Here is an 18847-nt window from a genome sequence, read left to right as displayed (position 1 = left end):
TGGCAAACTTAACAGAAAATTCCTATAATGCCAAATGCAAAGATGGGTCCTTCAGAAGATGCTTTTACAAAGCACATTGTCCGAACTGAGGAGCATGCTTGCCCTCACCCTCCTGGAACTCTTAAAGGATGCAATAGCATAGACTAACTCTTAATGTAAAAAAGTTCAACAAGCAATTCCTTTGCATGCAACACTTCCCACTCAGTAGCTTCCCTGCCCTGAATAATGAATTCTGAAGATGCACAAATATTCTGGTCCAGTAATGAAGAATAATCCCCCAAGAAACCTCTGAGCAGCTCTGAAAGTTATTGTCACATTTCATTCATATTAAAGAAATTCTGTCCAATTAAATCTCAGCAATTACCTCAAGAAACCTGAAAAGTAAATGTGATTTTTTTTCCACCTGTCCCATAAAATGTTCTCTCCCAATTAGGCTTAATCAGACTCAGATATGCAAGTATCCTACTTCTAATTTAGTTTCTTTCTTAAACCAGCTGAACTAAATCTAATTATTATTCCCTGATGGGAAAAAATTACAATTTTTGTTTCACCGTTTTCCTGAGTTATTAAGTGGTGTTCTATTTTGGAATTCTGGACATAAGCAGAAATTAAAAAAAAAAAAAGGAAAAGCTGACATTGGGATGCAAACATCCTCTCTATTGCATATGCTAAAGATTCTGGAGTTATTTAAAGATATAATGCACATCCTTCCTATCTATATCCTTGTGGGTTTCAACTGGGAGAAAGAAAAATCTGCAGGTAGAAAGAAAGAAAGAAAAAAGAATATATTCTTTCACACATACATAATTTGAAACTTCTAACAATATTTTCAAATAGGAGTAAAGAGGCGTTGCACCACCATTAGCTGATATTAATTATTCATTAGTGATTACACTTAGTATTGAACAGTTTCTTCCTTGAAGAAGGCTTTTGTCTTTTACCTGCAACAGGATTATCATTGTCAAGAACATGTAGAAACCAGCAAGAAATGGAGACAAAAAATTGCCATTCTCATCTGGGACATCATAAGGTGGATGCTCTGAGAAGTTTCTAGTCCAAATACCATGACCTGCAAGAGTGATATACAATATTGAAATATGCTGAGAAGTAAGGCGATTAACAAAACTTCTGAAATCTGCAGATATGAACTGCTATGATAATTAAAAAGAAAGAACATTTCTAAGGCACCAGACTCCAAGCATTGCTGCAAAAATATTGGAGAATGCAAAGTACATGCAGTGCTTTATAGTACATGCATACAATTGATATGCTAGTAAGAAAGGAGTGGTCACAGATATTTTTCTTCTCCTCTCCTTCAGCACATGTTCCCCAGGGCTCCCAGCTCTTTCCTCATTCTACAGCTTGCTGCTGGAGGACTCCATGTCTACCACTTTAAAAATTCTCAGCGCTGGATACTCCCATTCCTCTTTCTAACAGAAACAAATCTTGTAACCTCTATGGAGACAAACTGAAATCTTCCTTATCCTTCCTGACTGTTCAAGATTTCACTTTGTCTTTTTTAGAGCTTACAATCCCCCTATAACTCAGTCTGGGCAGCTTGTTTTTACATTCCTTTCAATCAAGTCGTACCCCAAAGCTGTTTCTTCCTGTGTCTTAAATGTCAGTAGATATCATTGCACTACTACAACAAAGCCATCATTTCTGGGCTTAACAACATCCCATTATGATTATTTTACCACCTTGCACATTGCCCTTAATGAAATAAACTTTGCTCAAGGATGTCACTAAATTGATAGCATCAGAAACTTCACACAGAGCTATGACAAACAAGTCAGTGTCCCCCATTGAACCATCGTTTCAGATGCCAGAAACCTCTATCAGTTCACTTCCCATATCCAGCTCTGATAAAACTTATATTAACATCAGCTATGCAAGCAGTTGCTTTGCAGCATCTGCCTACTGAAATGCTGCCAAAGAAATGCAAATTACCCTCCCTGCTAGAGACCACAGCTGGTCAGAGCAAGGACAGCTATGACCTATAAACCACTTCTTACCCTATTTTTCCACTGTGTGCAAGAGAAGCCCTTAAAACTGATCCATCAGTGATATTTCTTCCTAGAACCCTACATTTAGACAAGGCTACAAAGCAAGAACTCATGGCAGATCTCCAAGATATTTTGAATTGACGAAATGGACTTGTTAATGTTTACATGTTTCACTTGCTATTCAAACACTTTATGGCTGGGGTTTTTGTTTGTGTTGGTTTTTAAAATCTGATCAGATAAATTGTTTATTAAACGCTGAGACCACTTTAAAACTTACATTTAAGGGCATTTCTCAAGGCTGATTACATACTAAACAATGATTAATCTCTACATCTACATGACAGCAGCCAAGGAACAACAAACACAAGTGTCTCTCTGCCTCTCAAGGGAGTCTATGTTATCTTTCGAGCAGTGACCTGTTCAGAAGTCAGTGAGCTTAAACTTTGGCCCTTTCCTCAGATTATTCCTCCCCATGGCAGGGGGGTTGAACTAGATGATCTTAAGGTCCTTTCCAACCCTAACTATTCTATGATTCTATTCTATGATTCTTTGATTATGAGATCCCTTTAATCCTGACGTGCCTGGGGCAGACTGCAGTCAGTGCTGGAAGTCAAGCAGGTGCTTATGTGCAGTGATGATGATGTTTTTGAAATCAGCAATCTAGTAAACTCTAGTCAGCTAACCCCAGTTACTACACTCAAGAGTGCTCATCTGCAGGGACCCCAGCAAAATGCAGCCTGCTCCTACTTAAACTATTAATTCACCTCACAGCCATTTGTAAAGGAGTTCTTAAGAAGGAAGGTATCTGTCAAGACTGTAAACTGGGTGAATTAGCCATGTGCAGCTCATGGGCTGCAAACTGGGTAGCTATGGTAAACATCACTCCTGAACATATTAGAAGAGGTTACTGAAATGAAGGCAAAGCTACATCATTTTACCTTTGTTGTTATACACAAGGAACAAACATCCACTCAGGAGACAAATCTCACTTGGCAAGTACCAATTCCTGCAATGTATTAACCCAATGATTTTCACTTGCTAGCTTTACACACACTATACCACAGTGAAGATGGGTCTTAACTGAAATAGTTGTAGCCATGGATGAATTTTCTGCCATCTGAATTGCTCAGATTTTCCATTTTAATTTGTCTATTGGAAAGACCAAGCAGTCTAAAGAGCATTCAGCTCTAGATCTGGTCTCACTCATGTCTACAAGATCAATTTTGACCACCATTTTTAAAAAAGCAATGAAACAGAGGTTTATTTTTCTCAGTGGTTCATACCTACAGCTCCAACAAGACACATCACAAACAGGAGTCCCACACATAAGAAAATATCCATATTCATCTGTCGCTCTATCTTGCTGCGCTTGTACCGAGGACCGTTGTTATTTAGCATGGCCTTAGTTTCATGACCTTCAAAACACAAATGAATATCATCACGTTCATGTAATATTTTGTAGGGTTTAGTGCATTGTTTGTAGTTTGGTTTTTTTTTTTTTGTTGATTTTTTCTTTTTTAGTATTTCTCTCATAAAATGAGAGCAGGATATTCACGACTAATATTCATTTGACTCTACTTTCATTCAGTGATTTCATTACCCATCTTATTTAACTGAGTAGCAGAATATATATTAGAGACTAAATCTAGAAGTTTACAAAAGACCTCCATTACATTACAGGTTTCAGCTGTCATACACGTTTTAGTTTCCCAAAGACAGCAAATTCAGTAGGATCACAAGGTTTATATAAATATTCAAAAATCAAACCTCCTTGAGAATGAAAGGAAAAAAGAACAATAATAATATATTTTTGTATTTCATAAACAACTTGATTAGCTGCTAAACCAAGTCCTGAAATCTACATTTGAACATTTTTCAGCAGCTATATAAAAGCCAGTAAACACATTACGTTCATTAACTTAAATAAAATCCAACATGCCAGATCCAACAGTGACAGACACTAAAGTTATACAGTTTTTCTGCTATGTAGTTGTAAAGTGCTAACAAAGCTGTAGGACAAGGAACACCCAACCCTATGCCCCCACCCCAATCCAATCCTTAAAACTTACTGAATTAGAAAGAGCTGGTATATTTGTAACGGAAAAGGGAGTGCTATGAGAAGCCAAGAAGCAGAAATTGCTTTTATCTAAATATTATCTAAACAGTGGCTCCTCAATTGGGATGTTTGGTTACCATCTGTTGCTATATTAAGTGGTATCTTTAATATTTATTTCGATAGTCCTTTTTCTTGAAAAATACCCTGTAGACTTGTATTTAGTTTTCATTTGTATGTGCATAACGTGTGTGAGAGGGACTATTTTCTAAGCTACCTACTGGCTTTCTCTAGGGAAGTGGTTGGAACTAGAAGCTGGAAGTTAAGTGTGATTCAATCACTCCTGCTGGATTCATTCCAGGTTTACATCAAAGGTTATTAATTGAGGCAGAGAGCAAGAGAGAAAATTACTCTCCAGCCTTATGTTCAGGACATTCACCCAAGAGCTGGGACTCCTGGCTTCCTGTTCCAATGCATATGTAATTATTTACACAGCCTGGAGCTGTCAGTGGGACCAGCTTATACTACCAGTGCTCCTTCCTTTCCAACTCATGTCTGTGTACATACTCACTGATTCCACACAGTCATGGTAGAACATGTGAATCAGGATATGTATGTTCACTCCCATACAGGCAGAACTGACAGCAAAATCCAAGTCTTCCTTCTAGTGAACAAATGTTCTAACCACCAAGCTGCACAGAAGAGGAGGGCACTGCTGCACGTACTTCTGTTCCTCCAGCAGCTGTGTGATTCTTGTTCCTCACTTTTCTTTTATGTCATACTTAATAGAATGTTTTGTATTAAAAACACAATCCCTCCTAGAAAACCTTCAAGGAAATGCTGATGAATTCATTTCAGGAAGATAATAGGAAGAGATTTCTTTCCAAATATCAGCTCTATCATTCCCTTCCATTTCGGCTGACCAACAGGAAAAGAACATATCTGTAATACAGATATCACCTCACAAGAAACAATATTAGAAATAAGAGGAATAAACTACTTTGTTCTCCACTAATCCTCACAGTTCTATATGCTGTGCAACATAGCTTCTCACCTACCACCCCACTAGTACCTTGTCTCTCTATTGCTGGATGCTGATGGGCTTATCTAAAACTTCATTCTGGCACTTTATTATCCAAAAAGCATATAGATCTTGCTGCAGTCCCTATTACAATGGGAAAACTACATTGGTTGTCACTCAGTAACGAGGTTTTTGTACATTAGTGCTATTACTTTGTGCAGAACCATGGGTAGCCATATAAAAGCTATAACCAGATTTGGGTCAGATAAGAACTGCACAAGCTAAAGAATCACATTAAGTGATGGTTGTGCTCTTCCATTAGAAAGGAAGTTTGAGGAGTAATAGAGTTATAAAAATTGAGAATGAGCCATTTTGTTATGTAGCTGATTTTCATTGTTCAGAAAAGGTCACAGACCATGATTAAAAGCTAGAGTATAAGCAAAAAACCCTAGAAATTAGGCTGGTACTGGCTCAAGTGAGTCTATTTTTAGAAGAAAAAGAATAAACTTTTATCCTGACATTAGGAATAAGATGTCAGTTGGAAACTGAAGACTTACTCAGATCAAAGACACCATTACCTTGAGAATGACTTTAAAACTCCAACCTTTGCTACTAGCATCTTAAGCAACATTAACAGAGATCCATATTAGGATCTGTGCTGCTAGTCAAAGGAACATTACTGGGAAAGTTTGACTAAAGAGAAATAAACTAGAAATTCTGTCAGGAGAAGGGAAGACAAGTTACTCCAGCTGTGTACAGAATGATCCCTACTGAGATTTTTATGTAGTAGTTACATCCCAAAAAATGAGTGATGTATTTGGCTCTGGCTTTCCTCCTCTATCTAGTAGGCACCATCCTTATATGTGGTGTCCAGAGAGACAGGCAATGAAATATTAACAAAGTAAATGCTGCTGTAGAAACATATGGCAGCTCTGGACATTCAAAGTCCATGTCTGCAATAGTGAAGCAAAATGGGCAGTCGTCAGGTAAAATAATCTGGATTGTGGAGATCAGTCTAAGATATGTGGCTCTTGCACAGATGGTGATTTTTCTCTTAGCTGGCTTAGCCTTGAATTCCTTGCTGCTGATTAGACACAAAACAGGTGACATGACTACTGGGAAGATAAAGATAACCAATAATGGGATAAATTGTTGTGTGTAAACTGACTTTTATTTAATCTACAAATAAAGAGCATAGCTGATACACTCTATCTGAAGCAGAAGAGGGAACAGCTGGCAAAGTCAATGATAAATCATGCTCACTGAGTAAAAGCAGTGGTAACACTACAAAGGTAAAAGACACTGAGAAAAAGATGGACTGACCCTCTGCTGTACATGGCACTGCTGCATTTGATCTGGGTATTGACGCTGTCTTGCTTAGTTCATACATCTACTGAGTGAAATTCATGGTTGCGTACATACACTATATCTATGTCAACACAAAGCTGTGCTGCTGCTGCATCTTCTGTTACCTGCAGCTGCTGCTCTCACTGCCGCCTGTGTGCTGGCACTGGCACAGCTTGGCTTTGTGATGATCTTTCTCTTTTTTCAGCTGCACCAGTTTCTACCCTGAGGAGCCAGTGAGACCTCCCTTAGGGCAGCTGTGTAGGTTTTATGGCAGATGGAATTAGTATTCGAATCAGAGCTGCAAAGCTGAGAGTTAAACTCACCTTAGCGATTCTTCACTTGTCTGGGTATTTTTGCAAGGTATCGCACAAAGAGCAAGATATTTGACATACACAAGGATACTGTCACTTGCTGTACACTCAGTTCAGGACTTGCTGACTTTGGAGATGGATGAGTAATATCTTTACTTCAAGAAGTTGCATAATTTTCCCATGCACTACCAGTTCTTAAGGTGCCAAACTGTTGTGCAATATTAGACTACACTTATTTACTTAAAGATATTTACAGGGAATTTCTATATTTACCTAGATAGACAGTACATCTTACCTGCGTATATAACAATTCCTACTGCAGCCTCAGTATTTCTGATTGTACATCCACGAAGCAAGAGACTTTCAATGTTAAAACCAACTCGTTCATGATTTGGTTGCTCCCTAGAAGAAATAAGAGAACAAAATGATGCTTTCTTTCTGTTCTAATACAGAATTAAACAAAATTTTTGTGTGCATGTCTGTTTCAAGTTGAAACCAAGGAATTGTGAAGGTCCTATTTTCCTTATATATCACTCAGCTTCAGTAAGGACCCCAAGACTGTTCACATGGTGTGCATGTCATGATGTCAATACGAATCAAGTTCGGCTTTCAACTGGTACCTTACCTGGCAGAATGAGCACCTCATAAAGGAAGCCAAGATACATTGTACTCTGTCATTCAAATTAAATTCTTTTAGAAAGCTGAACAGGGTTTGCCTGCTCTTGGAGGTTCAGGTGAATACATCACACCCTGCAAGAGCCTCTGACTCTCTGTCAGCCACCAAAAGGCTTCTCCTCTTTGTGAGCTTCATTTGAGCAGTCTCTAGGCTGAGGCTCTTTTCCTCACTTTCACACTGGATGGAAGGCTTTTTATCCTAGCTGAAGATGTCCTATCACACACCAGATCCTCCTGACAGGAGGATAAACAGATGAAAACTTAATAGGAATTATAAGGAGAGTGCTGCATCAAGCAGGTAATTTCTTACTTGCTTATGAAAACAAAAGCATAAAACTACTTTTGTTCACAGTTTTTTGTTATATACTCTGATAGGCTCCTTAGAGATTTTTCACTTGAGTCACTTTATCTGGTTTTGTCATGTAAATATCAGCATCAGAATTTATATATTTTTTAAATATGTATCTTTTGCTACTTTCTGTTTCATATTTGGCATTGCATATCTCCAGTAAACTACAGTGCCACCTATAGGGAGAGCAAGGCTGGGTCCTACCTCAGGGCTATGTACAGCCCTACGTCTATGTGCAGCTGCACGTGATTACATATCAAACTAGATATGTGAAACAGATTAGGTGCCAACAACCTACAGCTTGTGAAACTGAAAAACATGTCAGATGGATGCCAACAAGTTCTTTCTTATAATTTTTAGCAGAGAGAGCACGGCTGCTATTTGTTGCAAGCCAGTAAAGCCTCAATAATTTATTAAGTGTTTTTGGAGAAAAATGTAACCTCCTCCAAGTAGTTTGTGTTTACAAAATAGCTCAAATAACAGCAGACCAAAGACAAGCTCCACTAATGGTTAGTAAGTAATTTTTGCTGGCAAATTCTTCCATTTACCCCTGAAGCAGGGAGAGAAAGGCAGCTAATTCCATATTCTACTAAACAGATGAGATAATAGGTATTTACAAGATATTTCTGTTACAGACTTTCAATAGGGATTTTAAGATCTTGAAACCAGTTCTGGGGCCTAAGGGTATGTATTTGTGTGTGTTTTCTTACCTACATTTCTATAATCTCAGTACTCCTGTGCCATATTACAGTAGGATAATTGGAAGGATTGCTTCAATTTAGATTGTACCTAATGGTCCTCAAAACCAGGAACCACAGCCAGCGATCAATACAAATTTGACCTCTTTTTCCCTTGTAAGATATCACAGTAGAGGGGAAATGGCATTGCTATTAGAGGCATCTTACTTGCAGGGCACAGATTCTCAAGACCAGAATAAGTACAATCAGTACTAATAGGTGATAACCCCCTGGTTTACTCATGTCAGAGGATTTGTCCTTTAGCAGCTACACTAGGGTATCACTCATCACATTCTTGTAGAGCCATTTAGCTCCTAGTTTAGCTACTTAATAACCTTAACAAGGCATGGATAGCGATGGTGACACGTTCATACAGTTAAATTATTTGCGTGATGTGGGACATGCATTTGGTATGGGGCAGTGGGTATTTCTGTGATGTGGTCTGGGAATCGGCATGGACCAACAACTGCTCTGAAGAGGGTCCTGGGAAACAGCTGCTGCATATTAGAAGGTAGAGAATTTTAGGACATGATCCATGCCATACAAATATACCTTATAGCCAGGGAGTGGCCTAAAAATTGATGAATTTGCAGATTTGTCAGTAGAGATTTCCCCGTTATGCTTGTGCCAAAATTATTTAATGAAGAAAGAACATAAAGAACAGAGGATATAGCTTTATCCTCACGTAAATGGTGAAAGACACCTTTTTGATAACACTCGAACACATTGGTTCAGTAGGATTTTGCTTGTTTGTTTGCTTTTTCTAGCTGTAAGAAGTAAATCTGATTTGTTTGTTAGATCCTGGATACCCTTTCCCTGTAGCTGTAAATATGAGGAAACCAGTGCCATGCAGGTGAATACCTTGAAACATTGGGAAGGATTTAGATTTAAAATCTAGCCTACCTTGACCCTCAGGTCAAACATAAATGAGCTTATGTGTGAATTCTGAAAGGAGCTGAAGCCTTGTGAGAACAGTGTGTATGAACTGATAATTGTCAAGCCTTTGCTCTGCCTTGCTTCAGAACACATATTCCAGTCTACATTTTACATTGACTTCTGAATCCAGGAATAGATAATAGTGACATTTCATCATTTTCTGAAAAATACAATTTTTCCACCCAGTTCCTCCAAGAGAAATGTTAAAGTTCAGATACAAAATACATTTGTGGATAACAAATACTTACATGTACCCTTTGAATTTATTGAGATCGTTGTTAGGCATTTCACAGATGATGGTGTTTTGGAAAAGTTCGGGTTCAAACAAAGCATTCTGCAAGATGAAACACAGTGAGAGTGTCAAATGCTAAAACACTAAAAGCAGCTAAATAGATGCCATCATCATAGTTGGAGGCTACAGCACTTGCCTTACCAGAGGCAGAGACAGTTTAGCTCATTTGGCCTGAAGCAAAGCTCAGAGAGAATGACTGAAGATCCAAGATTTTCCTCTCTTGGGTTAACAACTGGTTAAATTAAATGCAGAAAATACTGTGCATTGGACAAGACATCACAGATGCCAATTAGTAAAAACATCTGTCTTCATTTAGAGAGAATGTAACAAATAGTTCAAATTATTTATGAAAGAAAAACAGCCTTCAACCAAAAGCAAACTCAAATGAAAGTAATTTCAGGATTTATCATGACTTTGAAATGTGTTAGTTTTATTACTGGTCAGGGTGGTATAACCATAAAATAAGAGCTCACGCATTTGAATAAACTATTACATTCCAATAATACTAAAAGCAAGACTAACATTAAACAAAACCCACCCAAACCCCCCCACCAAAAGCAAAAGGGGGGAAGGCAGTAGAATAAGACTAAACCACTGGCACTGACAAAACAAGACAGCTTTTCAGGACAAGTGTTCACTCAAACAGGGCTTGGAACTGAACTGAGACGAGCAATTTTGCTTGATTTCCCCTGTGTTCAAGGAAACAGGCCTGGGGTTTTGACTACATGAAGCAGTCTGGAAAGCAGAGCGATTGAGAGATACTTGACTGACATAAATGGTGTGTTTTCTTAAATGAAAAAATACAGAGAACTTTTATTTTAGATTAAGAAAATGTAATAAAAATGGGAGGTGAGGAATGTGAAAAAGAATTATTATTGCTGCACCATAAAATATTTAAAAGAACTGAAATTCACTTTAATCCAAACTCCTCCCTTTAGGAAAGTTGCAAATCAAATCTGCTGCTGTGCCTCCCTACCTTTTCCTACAGGAAGAGGGACTTCTGGAGATTAGGCTCCTTTAGAACCTGCAAATGCTGGGAATTCTTCATTAGAATTCACAAAACCTTGCCAGACTGCAGGACAGCCTGGTTGATTCTATGATTCTATACCTTCCTTACGCTGCCAGTCCTCAATTCTCATTTTTCTTTCCACTGTGTTTTAGTATTTTAATTTTTACTTTATTTTCTCTGTCCTGTTGGTTTTTTTTCCACTGAGCAATACATATATATTTACTATTTGTATAATATCTAAGTACAATCAAGTAGAGTCTGATTCAGAAAAGTTAGAGGAAATATAAAAGCTTGATGACTCTATGGGTATTTTGTATACCTCCTGACTCATGTGGCTGAATATTTCTCAAGTCTCTTTAAAGAGATACTGTTCAACTCTGGTGAATCTTACTCAACTCAGTGAACTCATCAGGAAAATCAGTATATACTTGGTTGTGTTAGAAATACTTGTACAACAGGAGAACAGGAAGATGCAAAAGGCAACTGGAGGACTCAATACTAATGAAGAAAACAAATAGGCTTCTAGCTAGGAACGGAAGGATGATTTTTCTCCCAGATTCCTTTTCTTCTGATGACAATGATTTTGTATTTGAAAATTCAAGAGAAAAAAAAAAAAATATATATAATCCTTCCCCTCAGTCTTTTTCAGGTAGGTGAATTCCATATTCCTAAGCATATCCTAAAATAAAGAACTAACCCCAGTTCATATGTATTTCCTTTTCCTCCCTCCTTAAAGACTCACACTTTATAGACACAATTAATTCTGAGTAATTTACACAGTGCATAACTTGTAGGACCAAACAAACCTCAAAGAACAAGGAAGAAGTTGGCACAATAAAACCTGTATATATAGGGCACTGGTTTGGCTTTTTTTTTTTCAGCCAAGGTATTTCCTACACTAATACATTAAAATGATAAAGTAACACAGTTGACTATTTAAGCTTTGACCTTCCTGAGCACTGGCTATCACCACAGTCAGAACTGCATTCCACTCTGCCAATGTAACAAAACTTTGTAAGTATAAACACTTCTGGTCATACAGTTTATCTAAATAACAACTCAAAGTCTAAAGAAAATAACCATGCAGAGGTAGTTTGGAGCATGATTTGGCATGGGGGAATTTTCTGATTTAAAGAACAACTTCCTCATATTGGACATGACTGGGGCAGAAGTTTCATTTTGTATAATGGTAGAGCACTGTTTTCCTCTAGAAGCAAAAATACACAAAGCAGCATTTGAATTTTTTTTACTGATGAAGCCAGGTTTGTCATCATTGCAGGGCACTGGAAAAGGTATGCTTTGGATTGTGGCATCCACCTGAGAAAGTCCATAATTATGCATGCAAAGTAATTTCCACTTGAGGAAAGAGGAACTAAAACAGGAATCCAGTCCTGGCCACAGCTGGCCATGGAAATGATGTACTTTTATTTAATAAATCTGACTGCTCACTGGCAGCTGTGTCCGACCCACCAATAACTCCAAAAGATCTTCCTAATGGCACTGCTGCTAATGGATACAAAACTGAATGTAATTCCTAGGATTATCTGCCAGGTTTTAGGATTTCTTGTCTGCTGGAGTGATTTCAGTGGAAGAAAATATTCTTCTCCACACACTAAAGCTCCTTAGCCTTGTTCTGTGTTATTCGAAAAACTGCCCTGCTATGTTTGAAAAGATATTTTAAAATGTAACAAGTACAATTCTAAGTTGTATTTTCTTATTTACTTCAGGTTTGCCAAACATGAGTCAAGAGACTACAGTAAACTGTAAAAAGGAAATGATACAGCCTGTGGAAAAAAAATATATAGTGGTTTTAAGTATTCAAACTGATGCCTACTAATAATGAAACTGATGTCAAACACATAACTTTCATTTAAGTTTTCACGTTTTAACTTTTCTTGAGTTCCTATTCAATTACCTTGAGTTCCTATTCATTTACTTACTACACTTCTATAAAAGTTTCCATTATATCATTACAACTTAATGTGCCTTAGAGCAGTTCCTGGTTGAACTGTTAGTATATCTACCTGCCTAGCAAACAAACAATGGTACAGCAGTTGCAACAGAGATGCAAAACCCATAAAGAAGCCTGCTGCCACGTTGGAAGTGGGGCTATGAGCTCTCTTCCAATTTCAATGGAAGAATAATTCACTCAGTAGTAGTGGCTTTGCTGTGGGATGGGCTGTAACAACCTGTGGTGTATGCATGGCTTGTACATAGAAAAGACTTGCTGCTCTCTGGGATGGTGGTAATGTGTGTGGTTGCTTAAGCATCTGCTGATGCAGTTTGCTGCAAAGAACAATTGCAAATTAAAATGAGCTAATCTTCGTTTTTATACAGCCATCCCTGTGCCAGTATAACTAAAATCTTTTAGGACAAACTGCTCCTTTTCATACAGTGCATTAGCTGCAACAGCAAAACCCTGTCATAGCTGTGCCAGCACAACAAGCCAGTCAGGACTGCTGCACTTTATGGCTGGAGCTGGTGTGCAGATAAGCAGCGACCAACCCTGCACTACACAGACTGCATTTTCAGAGACGTACCTGGCTGGAGAAGCCCATCACAACTTGTCGTTGTTTAAGGTTGGTCTCCCCATCGAGGTTGGCAGTTTCCAAGTGACAGATCCCATTCTGATCAGAGGAGTACAGCAGTAGGATATCAGCTGGGATGGTCTCGTTACACCGCAGCTGCACAAAGTCCCCCACTCGGACATCCTTCCAGCATTTCTCAACATAAGCATGTTCTTCCCTGTTGCATTAAAAACATGTAATGGGTAAACAGTGACATTAGGCATGCAGGCTTCCTGATTAGTGGGGCTTCAAAAAACAAAAGAAAGTAAGCGGGTAGGATAGAGGTACACGTTGCTGTATTTTGTTTTAAAAGTCACAGCACAACAGCTAGAAATCAATTATTTAAACTCTTTCATTATCACTTCATTCATCACATTCAAATAAAATCTTTACATGGAATAAAAAGAAACTGCAACAAAAGTTCTCCATTCTAGCATTAGCCCTATAATCTCCAGAGCAAAAGATAGAAAGTCATTCAGACTAGGAAAGGTGTTTTAAAGCTTCTTATTCAAGAAATGTAGACATTTTACCAAAAACCACTGGTTTTGACCAAGTGACTATTTCTCAAATAGTTTTCAACAACACAGATCTTGAAAGAAGCAAACTGATATCTCATCTACACTTGCTTCAGGACTTTCAGGAGCTCTCAAAAGGTAATTACAAATCTGAGCTTAGCCCACAGAAACAAGTTGAAAAGATAAAAGAGCATAACAAATGACCCTTTAGAATTATGCAATAAAGCTCAAGCTTAATGGAAAAATTAAGGTAAGAAACAAAAAGCTTCTAAATTAATTAAAATAAAACAAACACCAAACCAAAAAAACAACCAACCCCCCCCCCTCAAGCCAAAAAAAGAAAGGAGAAAGGAAGAAGAGCTTAAGGCTTTCAAAGACAAGAAATTACTATTTCATCAACAAATCAGTGCTCAATGGTTCAGAAAACAGCAAACTTTTGATTTTACATTTTGAATAGTTTATCCTTCAACTGCTCTTAATCATCTAAGCAAACTAAAAACTGCACAATAAACAGGGGAAACAATAGCCCATGTCCTCTAATTCTTTGAGAAGAAATTATTTTTCAGTATGAGTAATTGAATCATCTTATATCTTGTTCTGTAAGAAAAACAAATACTCATGATACTTTACTGGACAGACAGTAAAAGTCTTTTTGTAATGACTCAGAATCTCAGTTTTGCTTCAGTTTTTAATCATCCTCATCTATTGCCTGAAGAACATTGTCTTTCAATTAAGCATTTGTTATCATGAGAAAGGGAGTAGTGATACAGCAGATAAAGAGTTTTTGTGGCAGTTCAAAGCACATATCCAAGCACTGCTCCAGAGTCAGGCCAAAGGCTAAAAGGCTACTTCCTGCTAACCTATTTTCCTGGCTTCCACAAAGGAGAGCCAGGCATAATGATGTCAGGCAAACCCTTGCACTTGGCTGATATCCTTATCTGTGAAATGTGAAACAACAGCTTCCTGAAAAAGTTATGCACACAGTTAAATTGTTTGCATTTCCCAGTGACATCCCATTTTTACTCAAAAAAAAAAAAAAAAAAAAAGACAAGACATTCCCCCTACCCTAATTTTAATCCTTTCATTGCTGGAGGTGAGGCCCTTACTAAATAATGGTATCGTAGCAATAATTTTTTCTTCTTACATTAATTTTTAATTCCTGAATTTTTCATTCTTCTTTTTTTTTTTGTTTGACTCTACTTATCTGCGTGTCTTTCACTTTTTTGCTTGACAACAGACATGAAAGGGCACACTGAACAGGTTTGTTGTAAGTAAATTGATATTGCTGCACATTAAAAAACAAAGTAAAACCCAGAACAAGTTCTATTTGAAAAGTCTTCAAGCTGCTGCATGTTGGGTATTGCTTTACAAAGTAGATACTAATGTTAGTATAGCAAATCAACTAAGTAACTATGAATCCTTCCTGTGTCGAACAATTTCTGGGTAGAACTTCTTAATCTCTTTGTTTAAAACACAAAAGTGAGAGCACAGAAGCAGTTTAGAGCAAGAAGATAGCTTGTCTTGCTATCCTAGACATCTGGATGCTGTGTACAGTTTGCATATAGTGTTTGCCATAACTTCTGCAGGGCAATCCTACCTCTGTACATCAACTTTTGCGCAATTCTGAAGTTTATAGAACACACTTCTGATTTTTTCTAGTGATAAAATGCTATAGAAGGGCCTTGCCCAGCTGGCTGGCTGCCACATCATAAAGAAACCAGGTTAGCAAAAATAATCCACAGAAATCACAGATTTGGAGTAGTTTTTCAATAATTCCCTATGAAACATGCATTACACATTAAGCTTCAGGTTCTACCCATTCACTAATTACAAAGGAGACAGTGAGTCAAAGCCAAATGACCTCCTTCAGATCAGAGTAAAAGTTTACTTAGCACATGGACTAGATTTCAGGACTTACTAGAATCCCAAACCTGCACTGAGGAGAACAGACTGTCGCTCTGTCCCAACAAGCATTGAATTTGATAAAGAAACACATTTGCTTTTCCTGAAAGAGCTATTCAGCTGGAGCTGTAAGATTAACAATTTCCTACAGTACAAAGATTTTCCACAACTTTGTAGAGAGCTACCAATGGATGAAAGGAAGAAAAATACTTCAGAAGGAACCCGGTGCTCCCCACAGCAGCACAGACCCAGTTGCCTAAAAAGATTTCTCAAATGAAGCAATTTCCTTTTAGCAATTCCTGTAACTGGGAATGCTGCCCATTTTCTGTTCAGTGATTAAAGTTCATAGCACAAGCTCCGGTTGCTAAATAAACAGAGGAGTTTCATAAATATAAGATGATCTGACGAGAAACATACAAAAAGGGCAAACACATTTATCCAGTAAAATAAACAAGATGTGGTAATTTTCAATAGGCAGAAAGTTAATTCTTATATCACATGGCATCAGGGCTGTGAAACATCAAAGACATTATCCAAGATAAAAGTTTCTCAGTACCTTTTCTCATTTACCAGTCAATTTATCAACAGCACACTTGGAAAGTGTTCCCTTGGTGTCCTGGGCTAATGGGTGGCATGAAAATGCCCATCAGAGTATAGTGCTGACAAAAAGAAGCAGTTAACCTCGAAGAGTTGAAGTCTGCCAGAATTTGTTACTGGATTCATCACATCTTACCAGAATGCCTGAGCTAAACAGACTTTACAAAGTAATTTCTGGGAAGAAAGGATCATAAAAAGATCCTGCTGTGGTTGGAGATTGTGGGGTAACATGAATAAATTATTGACTTTGTGTCAACAATTTCATTTCACGTTCTTGGATTCAATAAAGAGAAATCTCAAACAAAAACTGGGTCAAAATGGATGGTGAATGGGAGGAAATAATTATTGTTCTGCTCCTTAGAGAGATTAAAGTAGTTTTTCATGTGCACCCCACAGCACGTCCATGAGCCCTGGATTGTCTTAGAGAACTTTATAAAAAATAAAGTTATGAGATTCTCAGTTCTACGCTGAAGAACTGAAGTACACAGGTGTACTTCACCTATACAGTCTAATTTTGCAAATAGAAAACCTACACAGTTTTACGCTATCAAAGATTACTCCAGCTTTTACATGGAGAAACCTCACAAAATGTTTTCCACTTTATGTCCGTGACTTCGCAGGTAGAAGCTAATGCTATAAAACTTTGACAACAAAGGAGCAGATTTAGGACTTGAAGAAAGCACTAGACTGGAAAGGAACCACTTCTGAAACCTGCCCATAGGTCAAAGTGCAGCACAACCTGGCTGACTATATTCCTAAGCAAGAGGCATTATCTGAGAACAAGAAGATACTATAGAGTAGATGGGAAGGTTGCTTTTGTGATATAGACATCAGCCCACCAGCATCAATGATGTCATTTAGCAGTATCCAGTCCTGCAACAAGCTCTCCATAGCAAGCAGCTATAGGCTTTCCCCACAGCCCCAGTCTCTCAGGATTTCAATACTACTTTAACAGAGCAATGAGCATCTTTTAAAGATAATGGGAATGAAGTATTTCTGAGGTCTAATAAAATGCATCTCTAAACCATTTTGGTATTCCAAACTCCTTAACATTAGCAATAGATCCTATCTTTTAATGTGCTAAAATTGTCTATAGTATCCTAACAAGGAAGCTATTCTCTCAATAATAAAAATGAATGTTCAACATCTGTAATCAATTCAAGTTTATATGAACTTTAAGTAAATACCTCTGCTTTAAAAATGTATTATACGTCCATATACAAGGTTTGGGATTTCTTTTAACTTGCCTTTTTTAAAATCTGTTTCAATTTTATGATGACCTGTACCAAATGAAGAAATAAAAGTTATGGATTACTGTATTGAGGAAAATCCAATATTTTTTTAAAACTGCCTTGAACAAAATACGATTGTTATGTTTTTGTCTGGCACCAGCTGGAATGAACAGGTAACTCTAAGGTCTCTCACTTACTGGCTAATCATTAACATTAGTTTCTAAGGACTCCCATTAACTTATCAAGTTTCAGGAAGGCACAGCCTATATCATCTTTTTTTGTTATAATTGTCTCCTTACATGACCATGTAGCTCTTAAGGTAACACCGTAGAAACATGCTTCTCTTTAGGTCTTAATGGTGTTTTAAAAATTCAGACAGCTAGGATGGAACTCAGTTCCATGAGGTCATGATTTTGCAGATGTCTGAGCCAAAACCATAGGTTCTCATTTAGTTGCCCTTTGCCTTTAGTCGTTAGCTTCTGCTGCTGTCTGCTAAACCAGTGCACTTTTTCTGCGAAGCAGCATTAAATGCCTTGGCAGGTAATAGATCTCAAAGAAAGCTCTGACAAAGCAATACACAAACCAGTTGGAGTCTTGTAATAGCTGGATCTGTCCTAATAGATAGTGACTTGCAATAACATCATACCATTGCAATCATTGTAACTTATTCATATTGCTATTTTTATAGAAATAATTAATGTATCAGTTGCTCAAAGTTCATGCTTTGCGGCTATTGCAGGAATGCACCTCAGCCATTCAAGAGCTGGAGATCTTCAGCTTCCAGGTGATGAAATTAATGAGTTGTTCAGACAAAGCACCACTGAGGTGTAGAAGCCTTGATACTGCTATGCCCAGGAAAATTTTGCTTGAGGGAAAGGGGTGGGACTTGAACTTGGCCACAGGATTTAGGCTTTCTCTTTTTTTTGGTGTATACAACAAACTCACTGAAACTTCCAGCAGGCTCCTGGTCTTTAAAGTTATGCTTTGTTAGAAAACAAAAATAATGAACAGAAAGAAAAGGCTCTTTAACAAATGAAAACTCAGTGCTGCTGAGCAAGACTTCAGATGAAAGCATTGGCAACAAAAGTCTTTTTGCTTACTGTGCCCTTGACAGGGTGGTATTTTCCTGTCATCCTGCTTTCTACTCTACAAGCTTTCAGGTTCATCCTGGGTTGAATCAGCTGCATGTGATGTCTCCGGGGTCAAGAAAAGCTGTCTTTTTGATTTCACCTCTGAGATTTAACAGCAGGTAAATTCCTTTTTTCAGTCATGCTCCCTACTCTTCTTTGCTGTGTCAC

At 37.8% G+C, this 18847-nt stretch overlaps 1 protein-coding gene across 4 annotated transcripts in view; it reads right to left on the bottom strand.

Moving 5' to 3' along the window:
• The window catches only part of ATP10B (ATPase phospholipid transporting 10B (putative)), a 205594-nt gene that overhangs the window by 24154 nt on the left and 162593 nt on the right, over positions 1–18847 (bottom strand). For all 4 annotated transcript variants that reach the window (XM_061354086.1, XM_061354089.1, XM_061354088.1 and 1 more), the window contains 5 exons: positions 13277–13481; positions 9684–9769; positions 7034–7140; positions 3290–3421; positions 942–1069 (listed from right to left, as the gene is read on the bottom strand). In XM_061354086.1, the coding sequence (XP_061210070.1) occupies positions 942–1069; positions 3290–3421; positions 7034–7140; positions 9684–9769; positions 13277–13481 (658 nt within the window). The remainder of the gene's footprint in view (positions 1–941; positions 1070–3289; positions 3422–7033; positions 7141–9683; positions 9770–13276; positions 13482–18847) is intronic.

Source organism: Neopsephotus bourkii, unplaced genomic scaffold (genome assembly GCF_033783945.1).
Source record: "Neopsephotus bourkii isolate Nb327-2 ecotype Australia unplaced genomic scaffold, CSIRO-AGI_Nbou_v1 NB_716, whole genome shotgun sequence".
Classification (NCBI taxonomy): domain Eukaryota; kingdom Metazoa; phylum Chordata; class Aves; order Psittaciformes; family Psittacidae; genus Neopsephotus; species Neopsephotus bourkii.
This window is presented reverse-complemented; position numbering and strand designations above follow the sequence as displayed.